General features: G+C 41.3%; 1 protein-coding gene across 2 annotated transcripts in view; it reads right to left on the reverse strand.

Moving 5' to 3' along the window:
- Meis1 (Meis homeobox 1) overlaps positions 1-15,741 on the reverse strand; it is a 141,304-nt gene that overhangs the window by 19,407 nt on the left and 106,156 nt on the right. For both annotated transcript variants that reach the window (XM_005366444.2, XM_005366445.2), the window contains exon 9: positions 6,199-6,275. In XM_005366444.2, coding sequence (XP_005366501.1) covers positions 6,199-6,275 — 77 coding nt within the window. The remainder of the gene's footprint in view (positions 1-6,198; positions 6,276-15,741) is intronic.

The raw sequence follows: 15,741 nt of genomic DNA on the forward strand, positions 1-15,741 counted from the left end.
GCCCGGCTTGTCCTGATAATCTTGATGCTGCCTGCTGTCTGGGAGGAGGAGCAGTAGTTCCAAGATGCAGGGTTCGGATTCCCATGAAGGAAGGAGTCCAAGTTTCCGTCCGCTAAGTTGAAGCAATGCCTATCCCTGAGGCAGGGTTTCCCTGTGTGACAGTCCTAGCTGTCCTGGAACTAGCTCTTGTAGACCAGGCTGCCCTCGAACTCACAGGGATTCACCTGCCTCTGCCTCCCGAGGGCTGGGATTAAAGGTACGCGCCACCACCGCCCGGCCTGCCTATCCCTTCTTAAGGAGTGTCTATCTTCAACAGTGTTAAGGATATGACTTTCTACAGCAGGGGAAAAGCTCTGGGAAATCCAATGATATGAAACTTCAGCAAACTATATCAAATAGTCAGAGCAGAAGCCATTTTCAAAGAGAATTGTTTTGGGGAAGATTTTTTAAATCTGCAGACAAAAGCAGGGCCTCTGTTGAAGTCCTAAAAGTCTCTGTCACGACAATACCTGGAGGTTTCTAAGCTCACGGGCCTTTGCCCTCCGAGATATTTGCTCAGCTCTCCTTCCTAATAATAGCTTAGCTGTCTGGCATCTCTCCAACCCTGTCTCTGGCAATATGCAAGCTAAACATTTTTTTGACTGATTTCAATATTTTCTTATGAGCAACAAGACAGTATTTTATCGGGTGAGTATTACTGATTGCTCTAATCTAACCTGAGCATAAGTGTCTGCAAAGGTATCATTGTTAGAATTGACACTCAAGGTGCAAAAAGCCCAGCAATTAACCGAGGCTCAAAGAACAACGCTCTCTGCTATGTTCTGGGGAGTTAGTCTGTTTCTCGATCTCCTTCTGCTTTCTCTTTAAGTCTGCACCTGTTACTCCATTGCTCAATTACGAAGAAGTCTACTTTAAATGGAGGTTCCTCTGCAATTCTCAAAGGGAAAGCGGAAGCAGCCGTGCCCTGAAATGACAGTGTGCATGTGGCGTGGCTGCACCCCTTGGTGAATTCCAGCCAGGGAGAGACTCTGCACAGCTGCACGTTACTTTTGCACTTGAGTAGCCAACCAATGACCCCAGAGCCTCTCGCACTGAACACTGCCATGGGGTTGGGTTCTGTTTCTCTTTTCCTTTTCTTTTCACATCTGTTTTTTTTCCCCTTGTCTTTATGTCATGCCTCTGCTTAACTTTATTGACAAAACAATCTGTGCCTAATGTTTAAACAACATCTGTAAAATGTATTATTAAATTACATCAGAGGAGAAGCAGAACAGTTCTATGGAGCCCACTGACCCCTATTGATTTCGAGATCACAGGAGCTGAAAGGATGAGCTGTTTTAACATTTACATCTAAACATGTCTCCATATTTAGAGAATCTTTGATTACTTATAAAGGTATTTCCTCCATGACTACTATAATTCAGAAATAGACTTGACCTTTAACTGTTGAATCTATTATAGGAAAGATCGGATTTTGTAAAAATGAGCTTCCATTTTTACCTGCCTGCAGCATAAGAATCCAGCTCCCTCTCTATGGATCACATATGGGAAACGATGCCTGGATGCTTGGCAGTTTGAAAGGTGATAGATGAAGGGCTTGGGGAGACCCAGTATGGATTCCAAATTTAAAATCTATGAAGGGCACTGGTTGTAATATCCTATCAGACACCAGGGTGCTGCCTAGAACTCTACACACCCAATTGACAGACAGGGTTTTCTCCCTACACACATGCCAGATTTCATATATGCTATATATTTTTTTCACCAAAAACCTGTGCTACCTTCTTAGAACACAGGGAGATAGTCATTTAACATCGAGCCTTTCTAGGAGAGGATGTGTATGAAAAGCCATAAGCCAGGAAACTAGAGCATTTACTCCATGAATCTGGGCCAGACCTCTGCTGGGACAAGGCGTGTCTGGGATTTCCAGCAAATACAACATAAGCATCAGTTTTGCCACAGCATGGCCTGAAAATGTATCGATGAGTTTTTATTTGACCACCCTCCACTCACACTTTCAATGTATAAAAGCTGGTCTGCTAAAGATAAAAAAGAAGCAATATTGGTTTTGAGCCTATGGATATATGTGTATATTCATGTATGTGTTTGTTAATGTATGTGTATGTTTTCTTTAAACATCTGCCTAGAAGGGAGGGAGTCGGGGGTAAATAAAAACACATAGCGTACACTTATGAAATTCTCAAACAATAAGTAAAAAATATTTGATAAAAGACTTGAATACCGAAGTAATTTTTTGGAGGCGGGAAGGGATGGGGAATCCTGGCTGTCCTGGAACTCACTCTGTAGACCAAGCTAGCCAAGAAGCCACAGAGATCCACCTGCCTCTGACTCATTAAAGACGTGCACCACCACCACCTGACTCTGAAATGACATTTTAAAGCTCCGCCTAAAAAGTCACAATATTTCTGCCTGCTTCAGAATTCTCAGAAGTATTTATCACAACACTAAAAACAATAAACAGAGATGGAAAGTTTCCAAATGCTGACTTTACCATTTCCCAACGAGATTAAACAATGGAGGAGGGAAGAGGAAGGAGACACAAGCATAGGGTGCAGGCTGAATCTCACACTTGACCACACTTTGAGTCTAAATTTCTCACAGCGTGGAAGTATCTAGGCAGTCAGTCACAGCACTTGACCTGGAAAAGTCAGGCAACACCTCGTTACATCAAATCATGTATGGAAACTATTTTTAATATTCTGGATTATTTGAATAATTGATTCAGATCTCAACAAGTCTATACGTTGGCATAGACCTCGTCTACAGTCTCTCGCGTGAAGGATATCCCACTCCATCCTAGGGCCCTAGCGCCAGTTGTATTAAGATTCCTACTCTCTTATTTTCATCCTGACCAGGAGAATGAGTATTTGCAATGACATTTTTATCTCTGTTTTCTCTTCATCCAATCTGCCTCATTGTTTAACAGTGCGGCTCTTCCACTTCCCCATTGCCCTGTCTATTTTAGTCTCAGCCACCTAACGTGTAATATATCCTTTATGTCAATGAAAATATTTAAAATGGGTTTCGTGGTGCTGGGAAGGAACAGTGCCCCAAAGTCTCTGTCTCATTTTCTAGGTGGCGCCTCTCTATAGCCACACCAGCTAAGGTTCCTCTGACAAGCTAGCAGCCAGAGATGAGTTTATAGCTTTTACTTAACATATTGTGCATTTCGATGTTGCTGCCAATAATTATGACTGATCTACACCCAACCTGCCCTTCAGCGTTCCATGAAACATCTTCAGCTGTGACTCATAGCATATACAAAAATTTACATGTGTGTTAACAAGTTTTAAGAAATCCAAGAAGAGGGACGGAATTTTTTTTCTAAGTTGAAACTAAATGAAGTGAAGAGGAAGTCTTAAGACATTAATGGTCTTTTTCTTTAAAAAAAAAAATATTAGGAGTTCTAGATGAAAGTAACTTCATGGGCTGTTGTTTTATGTAATGAAAGCGTTTACGTTCAGGCGTTCAAAAAGCTCCGTGCGTTTTTATTACAGGAAAGTAAAAGGAAAACACACTCTACTTTCTCTGCCTTTCAGTCATCAAACAGGCCATGGTTTAAGAGTCTTTGGCACTTTTAGGTTTTAAAAGGTACTATCATTATTTGCATGCTATTTCCTACCTAAAGTCTAAAGATATGTGTGTATATATATACACATACACACACACACACACACACACACACACACACACACACACATATGTTCCCAACCTTTTTTTGGTATGTTTGTTTTGTTTCTTTCTTTAGTTTGGTTTGGTGTTTTGAGACAAGGTTTCTCTGTGTAGCCCTGGCTGTCCCAGAACTCACTCTGTAGGCCAGGTTAGCCTCGGTCTCAGAGATCTTCCTTCCTCTGCCTCCTGAGTTTTGGGATTAAAGGGGTGCACCGCTACACCTGTCTATGCCCAGCTTCTTAAAAAGAGAAGGTTTGGAAACCATTTTGAAACTTGAATAAGACACGCAAATGCCGTTTCTTACCACACTTCAAGAAAACTACCCATCTCGGATATTTTAGATTACTTTAGAGACCATCTCTCCAGGAAACTGTTAACGAGGCCAGAGCAATTGACAAGTGAGAAGCAGTCGAGGTGCAGGGAAGAGCCATCTCTACACTCAGGAAGGACAAGGAAAAAGGAGAGCGCCACACACTCTGTCCCATATCAAATAGTAAAAGTGATTTGGAAGTTCCCTATCTGCAAAATTGAGCTTCAGCCTTAAGTCTGCACGTAACTTGAGAACTGCTTCATAGCCTTCTAATTCCTGGTCTTGCTTTTCACTCCTCTAATGACCAAGGTGAAGGCATAAGGCTGTGCCCAATGGCTGATGAAGACCTACAGGTCTCTGGGAGACCTTGTGGGGAGAATCCAGGGACATCTCCTGGCACCACAGGAGAGCCCTGGTGCCCCTGCATTCACAGGAAATGTCCCATCAGATGGGCTTTACACTCGAGAGCATGTTGAACTCATCCTGGTAACTATGTTTACGAAGAGTTTGTTAGCAACATTGAGGATGAGGAGAGATGGCAGGTACGATAGCCAGCCCGCTCCTTAGCGCTCCTTAACTTGAACTCAGCCTGCCACTCCTTTACCTTCGCCAAAGAATATTTCTCAAGGAGATGCCACACTTCAGCAACTTCCAGTGCATTATGACTGTCTCCCCATCGCTTTAAGCCTAAAAAGATGATTGTAGGTGCACACAAAAATCTCACTGTCTCCCTTATGGGATCACTTAGTACCTCTGAAAAACCAGCTTCAAATGGGCAATGTTGATAGTTTTGAAGATTTCAAGGCAATAGCAGATCAGGCAAACAGCAAAGCCTCCAAAGCCGCAGAACTTAACACATTGAGATACAGTATGACTTCTGTGGGTTCCCTAGCCACTAAGAGGGCTGCAAAAAATTGATCTCCAAAGGCTGTGGTAAGGTCATAGAAACTGATAACCCTGACAAGCGAAGCTCATGCTAGTCTGTCTGTGTCCTGCAGATAGTGCACTTTGTAAATTAATCCTCCAAAGGCAAATATAGCATAAGTAGCTTGTTATCTCTAAAACACTAAGTTGGAGAATACATGGGATTATATTGACAGAAATTACATTTTCTGTAATGGGGTTTAATATATCAGAGACATCTCCCAGAGGCTCAGGGCTCACTCTCTAACAGTGAAGGGTCTGTTAATGTCAGTACAATGGACATCAAGAACAAATTTATTCAACAAAATGGATTAAGCTATGTAATCAGAGAGTCTGTAATATTAATCTTTGACACCTATTGAACAGAGAAAGAAATACCTATGCCTACAAACTGTCATTCTCAGTTTTCTCCTTTCTCCAAGCCGACTTTGAGACTTTTCTGGATTTTACCTCAAAGAAGATAAGATTTCTCCACTATAAACACTGATCTGAAAATATTAAGATGATTAATTGGATATTCTTGGTTTTAGAGGAGCTCAGGTTTCAATACTCTTCAAATACAACAGTAGGCCTGGGTGATGATCTGAACATGGCTTCTGCACAGTCACAAATGGCATAAACCATGCTTTCTCAGACCCTTGGTGCCATGTTGCTGGACACTTAGAATATTATTGGTCAGTACTCAGGGCAGAACCTCAGCTTTACACCGGATCAAGAATCGACATTTTACTTAGAAAAAGCATTGAACAGCCCTCCGCTACATCGGGTTGTAAAGTCCTTCTTAGAAGAAAACAATTTTTCTCCCCCTCCAGCGTCTGAGTGTGAAGAGAACCCGGAGGCTGTCTTCTAACAGATAACTTTAAGGAACACTTATTTAGTAAATTAGTTCCTCAGAGAATTTAAAACAGCTATGGAGCAAGGGTAGATTTTTCTTCTTTCATAGAAAGTAATAGGATACCAACTCTATCAGTTATCCTAAAGAGAAAAAGCTAAAGAACGTGATATGATTTCAGAGTTAGAGTGAGTGGTCCCCAGAACACACTCATCCTGTGCATGAAACCTGTTGACTCATTGAGGAGGTGGAAGGCAACACACTCCATGTCCCACATTAGGAAGCCTTCCCACAGTGGTCAGGTCGGTTTCCACCTTTGGATCAGCAAGTCACCAGGGAGAGCAGCAGCTACTGGGTGTGGCTTCTGCATGCAATCCATTGACTGCAGGTTGCCAGAGGGGGGAACAGGCTGCGAAGAAACGCCAGCCAAATTACTCACCAATTGTTCACTTGAAGGATGGTGAGTCCTGTGTCTTGTGCCAACTGCTTTTTCTGTTCTTCAGAAGGGTAAGGGTGCTGAAAGAAATAAAAAAAAAAAAAGAGGGTTATATGGACAGCAGGCAATGTTTATCCCATTTGGTCAATAACCTGAGTGTCTAGTGAAGTCTATAATTAAAGGTAAAAATGCTGAGGTGTGTCACTCCTATTAATGGAATACTTCATCATCTAATTAATGGCAGCAAGAGACAAGCCAATTACAAAGATTAGTGAAGTGTAGAAATATCTATTTAGGATACTTGCAGAACCTTGATACTAAGTTTACCCTTTAACAAGTTTATTTGTTGCAAGGCTAGAAAGTTTAGGATGATCTTCACTGTGTTTTATTGGACTGTTATCGTTGAGTTCTCTCTTTCTTTCTCTTTCTCCGTGTGTGTGTGTGTGTGTGTGTGTGTGTGTATCTTCAAAATTACCCATCTGACTTAATATACTCTCAGCTGAGGTGCCCAGTATTTAAGTGTAATGCTCTCCCTCCTGCATAGTGCTGGATTAAAATATTTAAACTAATCTAGCTATACTTCATTTAGGCCACTCTTGTTTCAACTTTTGAGCAAAGCACCAGCAAGCAACACTCAACCAAAACGGGTGTCATCTTCACTGTCAGTTTGACAAGCTTCAGGATCATTTATGTGGCGCACCTCTGCATGGGTGAGGGGGTTTCCAGAGAGGATTAGCTCAGGGAAACCCAGTCTTAACTGTGGACCTCACAGTTCTGTGGGCGATGGTCCTACACCAAACAAAAGGGGGAAAGAGAAAGTCGCCGAGTGTCAGCACATGACTGCCTCTGCTTCTTGCCTCTGGAGTTGTGAAAGTGTGTGGAGTACCAGTCCTGGGATCCCCTGCTGTGCCTTCCTTTAGGCACCTTCCTGTCTCTCCATGATGGACTGAGTCCCTCAAAACCTGAGCCAGGACAATCCCTTTCCATGATTTGCTTTTGGCATGCTTTGTTAATGTTGTTGCTGTTTTTCTTTCTTTCTTTTTTTTTCATTTTTCTTTTGTTTTGTGGTCACAGTGGTAATAAAAGCAGATAATACAGCTTGTTTCCACATCTAAAAGTCAACTTAAGCTAGGCTTCTGTGTAAAGGACAATAAAAAGTCAAAGGCTGTATGTCACCTCCTGAGAACTAGCCCAGTCTGTTCGCCATGAGGAAGAGAATACAAAGGGTATCAATTGCATAATTAAGTAATGAGATGAGTTTGGAAGTCTACTGAAATTTGTTTGTAGAAACATTTTCTGCTCAGTGGTCAAGTGCATCTAAGTTGAAACATGTTTCTAAAGTGCAGGAGAGCGCTGTGGGTGTGGTTTCCACCTGTGAAGACATTGGCCAGCTTGAAAGGTTGCTGCCCTATAAATCCTCCCCAGCTGAAGTTGGCCTGACAGCCAGTCCTCTGTGCTTAGTCCCATTAGGAATGAGAGAAGGTCCCCTCAAGACTCAATTGAACTGCGTGTGCCATGGAAACTAAATTCTGGTCTATCGGATGACGATTAACATAGCTTTTAATCTCATTAATAATGTCTGGTCAGATGCTTAAGAAATCGTTAATGACCACATCAATGCTTTTACATGTAACTTTAAATATGTCCTAGGTCTATCCACGTGGGGTATGCTTGTGGAGAGTGGGGAGATAGTGATTTTTCCCATAAGCATTGTCTTTGATTGCCACTTAATCAATAAATACACAATTAGAATGAGGTTTGGCTCTCGCAGAATATAGTGCCTTTCTCTAAAGAGCTTCAGGTATATTGCAGATAGGATGGTCATTAATCCCATTAGATCCCTCCAAGTAACATGAATGGAACCACCATCCTCTTGTTTTGCAGGTGAGAGGGTCAGCCAGCAGAAAGGACAGCCAATAGCGATAGTTTCTCCGTCTCTTCCAGAGCCTGGCTTCAGAACCCTTTCGCACTGCTTACCTAACTTGCAGAGCCAGCCATCAGCCCCGCCCTTCCAGAGCCATTGACTTCACACTTCATTTCTGTTCCCATTTCTGCTTTTTCAACATTCCGAGGTCCCCCCCCCCCGCCCCATACACTTCTCGGTGTCACTGTCAGGGTTCAGACCAAGGTCAGGTACTCACTTGCACACAGACACACACACAGACAGATGACATGCACACACAGACACAATCACACACCACCACACCACCCGTACACAGCTCCTCTCACACCAACCTTTCCCTCACTCCCTGATAGCAAGCATCATTCTCTGAAACCCTTTTTCTAAGTCTCTGTTTCCTTGTTGGGGGATCTTCTCACCCAGGTACCAGTTTGAAATTCATTGCTTCAGTGTTCATCATCCTTAAAGTCTAGATAAGAATGTAATGGGAAATAAGCAACTGTGGTGTGAGCAAAAAGAGTAAGTATAACTGAGGTACCGTACGCAGATACTATCTATTCAGAAGCAACACCAAAAGAGACAATAAAGTGTCTTTCAAAGCCCCCAGAAAGTGGAGGCATCTGCACCAGCATTGTCTTTGCTTCAATCCTAAAAGTGGTGTTGACTCATGCATTCAAGCCATAATGAGCTAAGACCACACACAACATAAAACCTGGTATCAGGACCAGTACAGACCTAAACACCACCCAATACCCTACGTTTAAGACATAATTCCTATTGTATAAAAGAATGCCACGCAATTCTCATCAAATGAATCTCTTTTCTGACAAACAGAACACTGGATTAGAATTTTATATATAGTAGCTCTGTGTCTATACTAGTTGAAAAATTGTATATAATATAAATGACTCTATTAGAGCATATAAATTATGCTGCACTTACTAATTATAAGGCCTTGAACATGCACAACTTTTATAACCCTCAATTTTGTTACTTTGCATCCTAGGATCCACTGAAGTTAAAGGTTTCTCCTGCTAGCAGCTCTAAATGGCAGTGCCCAATAAGAATTACAAACTAGATTTTGAAATGAGCAGTTTTCTTTATATAAAAGAATTATTGCCTTCATTTTTGTGTGTGTACGCATGCACATGTGTACATGCGTGTGCATGCGTGTGTGTGCGTATGCATACCACTACATGCATGTAGAGGTCAGAGAACAACTTGCAGAATTGGTTCTCTCTTTATACCCAGTGTGACCCAGAGATTGAACTCATGTCATTAGGAGCCCTTACCATCTAATAGGCCCCAAACACTCCATTTTTAATACCCAGTTGTTTATACTATTTGGATATAAAGTTATGAGTGTGTACGAATGGGCATTCTGGTCTACAACATTTTTTGCAATACTATTTACTTATAGTTTTCAAGGTCCTAGGAAAGCGTCTTTCAATTATTTTTCAATAGAGTTAATAACTATGTCAACCCTCGCTCTTCAGTATAACTGAGTTACAGCATCTTTTGCCTTGTCTTGTTGGCTGTCTTAATGCCAGGACCAGAACTAGATGGAAAAATTAGTATTTGTGCCATTCATCTTTAGCTACTTTGAAAATTGAGAATTGTCACAGCAATTTCCTTGTCCTGTGTTTTTCAAGAGTATTTTTGCATGCTTGTTTGTGAGCAAGCTTTACATACATTCTTATAAGACAAATGGAATCCACATTTTATTTATGCAAATGGTGTCAGAAAAATTCTCCTTGGATCATTAAAATTACCTGAATCATTACAGCTCCACAGAGCTGCAAGGCAGCCCTCCAAATTCCACAGTCAACATCAGTTGTTTCTTCACATCATGGAGTTTCTGATTTCATAATTTAAATATCACAAAATGAGAAAGGTCTGGGGTTTTTTTTTCCTTCTCCTCTGTCACTTTTCATGTGATCTGATTTTAAGTAATTGGAACAAACTGTGTCTAATTTCATGCAGCATAATTGCTAGGCTGCCCCAAGCTATAGAGACCCAGCACTCTGTCTCCATTAAGCAATTTTCAGCTCTTTGGGATGTATTTTTTATGTAGATATGAATGAGCCTGGATAAAGTTAACTGTCACAATAATTTGGACATTATTAATAAGAGATATGTATGCCAAGCATAAGGCATAATATATATATATATATATATATATATGTATATTGACTAAGTTGAATATTCTAGGGAATGGCACCCAGGACCCTGTATACACTGGGATACCAGAAAATTCCTTGTCTATGGTAGAGAAGCCATATGTTTTTCTTTCTCTTCATGGTTCTTGGCCTTGGTGTCCCACAAACTCTTGCTTTCTTTTTTTCTTTTTATAGTAATCTGTAATTGCCAAAACCACATGAAAACTATGACTTTGTGTAGCTCATACCCACTCAGCCAAAAATTCACAGAAAAGTAGGCTTCTAAATATAAACCTCAGTAGTTTAAATATCTCAAATCCTCTGAATCTTGATTACTTAGGCTGTTTGTAGATAGTATGAGTTATGTCTTCGTAGACATAAAAAAAAATGGCCTGACCAAAACAACAAACAAACAAACAACGCCCATGTGCCACAGGTGAAACTTCCGTGAAACCACTCAGACTTGCTGAGTTCACACAGGGGAGGTGACTTTCAATAGGCAAAGGCAGATGCCATTCTGCAAGAGAGCAAGGATCCCGGGAAGGTGCCAGTTTAGGGAGAAAGGGGAAAATCCATTCCAAACCATCACAAAGAAAGACTCATGTTTCTTTTTGGCATTTCCCTTAGTGCCTATCCTTTATTGCATCTAAATGACAAGGACACTGGTTGACGAAAGATCAGTGGGTTCTTGTGAAGGAAAGACTTACTGCACTGGCCTGATATACCAATCAACTTAATCACTCTGGGATATCAAAGTAAATTTGACCACCGTCCAACAGACAGTGGGGGACACCTTGCTTTCGCTGTGTACATTAGCCTTGCGCCATTATCTCTTAAAAGCTTAATTATTTGCAAACAATTGATCAAGATGGGAATTTGAGAAAGGATATGCAAGGGCCACTGGGAGACCTGCAAAGCATTAAGAGAGCAAACGAAATTACCTCTAGATCCTACACTAAGAATTAACGATTGCAAAGGGAGAGCGAGGCGGTGTGGTAGCTGCAAGGGTTCTGTCTGGAGTGCTTCTCATTTGATCTGCATTAACACCTCAGGACTGAGTGAAAGCCATAAAACAGTGATTATGTACGGGCAAATCTGACCCTCCCTTCCTGCATTCAGCCTGCACACACCACACACACACACACACACACACACACACACACACACACACACACACACACACATCAGTCTGTTTTCACTGGGGAGAGCAGAGATGCTGGACTCAAAGGGGAAATCGGTCACTTGAGAAGAATGGAACCCCAGCAATGGAGAAAAAAAAACTCACAAAATGACCATCATCATTTCCATAATCAGCAGCCTGACTTCCAAGCAATTTGCCACTCTTCATGTGTTTCTAGATACACAGAATGACTTCTAATGATGACCTGATATAGAGAGACCGTCTTACAGCTTTATCAAAGCACAAAATGACCCCCAGTGCACGTGTCCTGTATAACTGTAATGAAGAATATATGACCAAAAAAAAAAGCCTAAAAATAGCTTGTATTAAAGTTTAGTCTGGGCTGTCATTTTTACTAGCCACAAGGAATAGAAGATGACAGAATGAAAATGGCAACTCTCTAAAGAACATTTATCTCAGCACAATTCTACTTTTATGTATTGAGGTTGGCATGGGAGAACCTCCCATAGTGATGGTGGTTATCTGGTATTTACGAGTTTACAATACCTTGGAAGGGAATTTATTTATTTAAACAATCAAGCAGCCTTTTCTGTGGAGCCTCAATGGGAAGAGACAGACATTCCACAGTCCACACAGATGGAAAACGTCCAGCCTTATATCGTAACGACATCCTGGACCAAATGGGCTCCTTTCATCCAAACGTCCACCCCGGGCTGCAAACATGGATGCCAAGACAGTGATGAACTTTATCTTATTTGCCCTGGTGACCAAGTTTCAATAACGTCCCCTCCCTCGCCTCCTTGCCCACTCAAACAGCACATTGTAATGGCGGCCGAAGATTTGAAAATAATCCTGTCCAGAGAGCTCTCCCATGAGATAATAGAAGGCTCCACTGCCCCTTCTCAAGCCTTAGATTAGTAATTTCTTGTGACACAGAAGTTGCCTCTCTACGGAAACTGCCAAACAGCTCTAACAAAGCAATAGAGGTAGAAGCAATTTTCAAGCCAAATGTTACACGCTGTGCTTTAAAAGGTATGGGAATGGGCACTAGAGGGGCTGATCTAACCCGAGGAATTATGGCAACTGTCCAATATCAGCCTTATCAAGGCAATGTTCTGTGGCCGGGCTGAATATGTTGCAAGAACAATTTCAGAACTTCTTTTATCCTTTTTCCTCCAGCCTTGTGCCTCCTCCACAGCTAAGTTTAATGCATTAATATAAGTTGACCTTGAGCTAAACTCTGGTATGTGATAGAGAGATACTCCCTTTTAAGAACAGGGGGGAACTACCATATGGCTTTTAACCATTAAGCCTCTGCATTCTCTTCAAACTTCGGAGTTTTCCCTTTTTGCTGCTAAGGAACTAGGGGGTCTAAATTAAAATAACCAGCTATGTGTTTGAGATCGAAGAAGGTGAACATAAATTTTGTAGCCAAATAGAACTATATCTGGTTAACCTAATTTTTTTGCCTATAAGAATTTCTCTCACTTTAAATAAAACTGCAGTCATTTTCCCCTTATGCACTGACTATGAATAGCTTACACTGTGACAATTACATTGATCTAGGATACTTTTTTCCCTTAAAAAAAATCCATAATGCTTCCCTATTGTCTTTCGGCTTTATGAATTAGTTTTACTGTTTCAGTGAATGCTTTTTTTGTCTTCTGACTGCACATTATCAAAGAGACACTTTGTGCCTGGCATTTACATTACAAAAGCAGCGCCCCTGCAGCCTGAGGAGCCTGGGCTGAATGCATAGCAGTTGAGTCCTGCATCCACACACAGACTGGACTCCAAAGCAAAAGGAGCAGTAAAGGCGCTGGCTAAGAAGCCAAAAAAATATCCGGAGCATCGCCAGTGACGTCGTAAATTTTGATCTGTTTTCTTAATACTCTGTCAACATCTCAAGTGTGCCCGCTTGTCCCAACTAAAAGTGCTGTTTGTTGTCCGGCGCCAGCTTTTTCTCAAAGTTAGTTGAGTCACCCAGTAGATAACCTCTCTCCACTTCTTGTCCTTTGAGCAGGGCTATAAGAAGTGGGTAGTGGAGGTGTGTGAGTAGGAAATTCGGGTAAGAGAATCTGTAGCCTTGATCTTAGCACTTGAGAATGATAGAAGTGGGGGGCGGGGCGCTGGTTAATATTTCACCACAATCTTTATTTCTTGCATCACTGTGACTGTATTTTTAATACATAGGAAAAACAGCTTCATGGCCAATTATGAGGCCAATATTAGATGCTCTGCCTGTTTTATTTAACTGATCTTTTAATTTCTTCTGAATGTAAATTAAATGTAAAATAAAATACTGAACGAAGACATACATTATGGGATTGGGATAACAGTAGCTCTTGTCCTGTTATTTTTTCCTACAGTCACTACGGTCCAGTATAATAATGTTTTCAGTCCATTTCTCAGTAGCTATGTTGCAGAAAGCACTTGGAGGTGCATGCTGAAAAGATAAAATAAAGGACTCTAAATTAGCAATTACTTATATACCTTCCTAAAAGTCTTAACGTTAATGAAAAGTGCTAACAGTATTTTGAATGGTTATGATTAATTATCACCCCTGAATGTTGATTATCTCAGTAGGCAACCATGGAAACAGAAGGAAAGCAAACAGATCATAGGAGGAGCTTGGGGGTAGGGTGGACTAGGAAGAGAAAGCATGTATCACTTTAGACTGAACCATTCCAACTAGGAAGAGAAAGCGTGCATCACTTTAGACTGAACCATTCCAACTGGTACTTCATTCTCTTGTGCAGTCCCCATGGCCCCCATGAGCAGGAGCTGCGATTAGCTACTCTTCAGGTAGGAATGTTGCAGGTTGGCCAGGACACGGAACTCGCCCGAGAAGTCCCACCCATCCAGTGCTGGTGCACACACAGGTCTGTCCTGAGTTTCTCCCACTTGGTTACATTCCCGGTGACATTTCTTCCCATCTCCCCATTCCCTTCTATAACCAAAATATAAATGACGAGGGCATAAGAAGAAAGTCATTCACTCATTGGGAGGTCCAGTGAGGAGACAGCCACTGTTTCTCCCCATCCCACTTCCTCTCCAATATCCGCCCCACCCCCATCCCAGTCCTCTCTGGAAACAAGGCTTTGGGCAAGGTTGAGAGTTGAAATCACAGTTCTCGCCAGGACTTTGCCCACACTCTGTCTTGAGCATCCAGCTGGAGAGACGTTATTAACTATAGCATTGCAGAATTAATGAATAGTAAGTACAACATGTATTGGAAGGGGAGGGTTACCCGGGTATTGTTGAAAACACTTCATATATGTATTTGCACAGGGAGATACAGTGATTTTACTCATTTTCTAGATAAGAAAACAAGTGCAGAAAGGATAAATCACTCTCACATTGGCACAGGTGGAATAGTGATGCTTGGATTTGAAACTTGGCAATAGCATCAAGTCAGAAAGATTTGCTTCCACCCTGTTTTCCTTTGATGTGACGGACGGGGCAATCTGCCCACCCTTAATGAGTTAACCACAGATGTGTATATGCCGGTGACCATTCATATAAAAAGACATTATTATTCTAATATGCAGCATGCATATGTACCTTTTGTTTCTATAAATCAGTTCTGTTAGTGGAACCAAAAGTCAATCTTATCAGAAGATTAAAAAAAAACAAAACTCAATGGAGATCACTCCATCCATCATTTTGTTGGTGCGTGTAGCGTGGCTTACACATGCAGGAATGATGATGGGTTATATGCAAGGACTCTCTTAAGATCCTAGAATCAAACGCCTGCTATCTACCCAACCACATCCCAGTATGCCTTAAACTCTCAACTTTGAAACAAATTGGTGTGTGTGTGTGTGTGTGTGTGTGTGTGTGTGTGTGTGTATGTATGTTTCCAATTATTTTGTATCTTACATGGCTCTTACTCAAATGTAAGTTAAATTACATTCAAATCCCCTTCAGATGAATAGACCACTGATAAAAACACACAAATGTTATCCCCTTCATAATGCAACTAGCCAAGTTCTGTGCCCAGTAAGTATTTGACATACGAATGAATGAGAGTTATTGAAGTTAGAAACACCCTGAATCCCTTAACTGGCTTTTGGTTGTAGATTTCTTACTGTAAGTTTGTTTGTTTTGTGGGTTTGTTTGTTTTTGTTTGTTTTGGACAGGTCTCCTAAATTTTGGGATTAAAGACATGCACCACTATGCCGGGTGCATACCTGGCTTTTGTTAGTAGATTTCTGCAGATAAATGTCAAGAAAATCAGCTGTCTAACTTCAACAAGTACTCATCTTCCTTGCTCAGCTTTATCACTTCCAAAACTGTAAGTTTTGACCACTTTAACTTCTTATTTCCCTAATCCTTTCTCTGTG

Source organism: Microtus ochrogaster, unplaced genomic scaffold, assembly GCF_000317375.1.
Source record: "Microtus ochrogaster isolate Prairie Vole_2 unplaced genomic scaffold, MicOch1.0 UNK9, whole genome shotgun sequence".
Lineage (NCBI taxonomy): Eukaryota > Metazoa > Chordata > Mammalia > Rodentia > Cricetidae > Microtus > Microtus ochrogaster.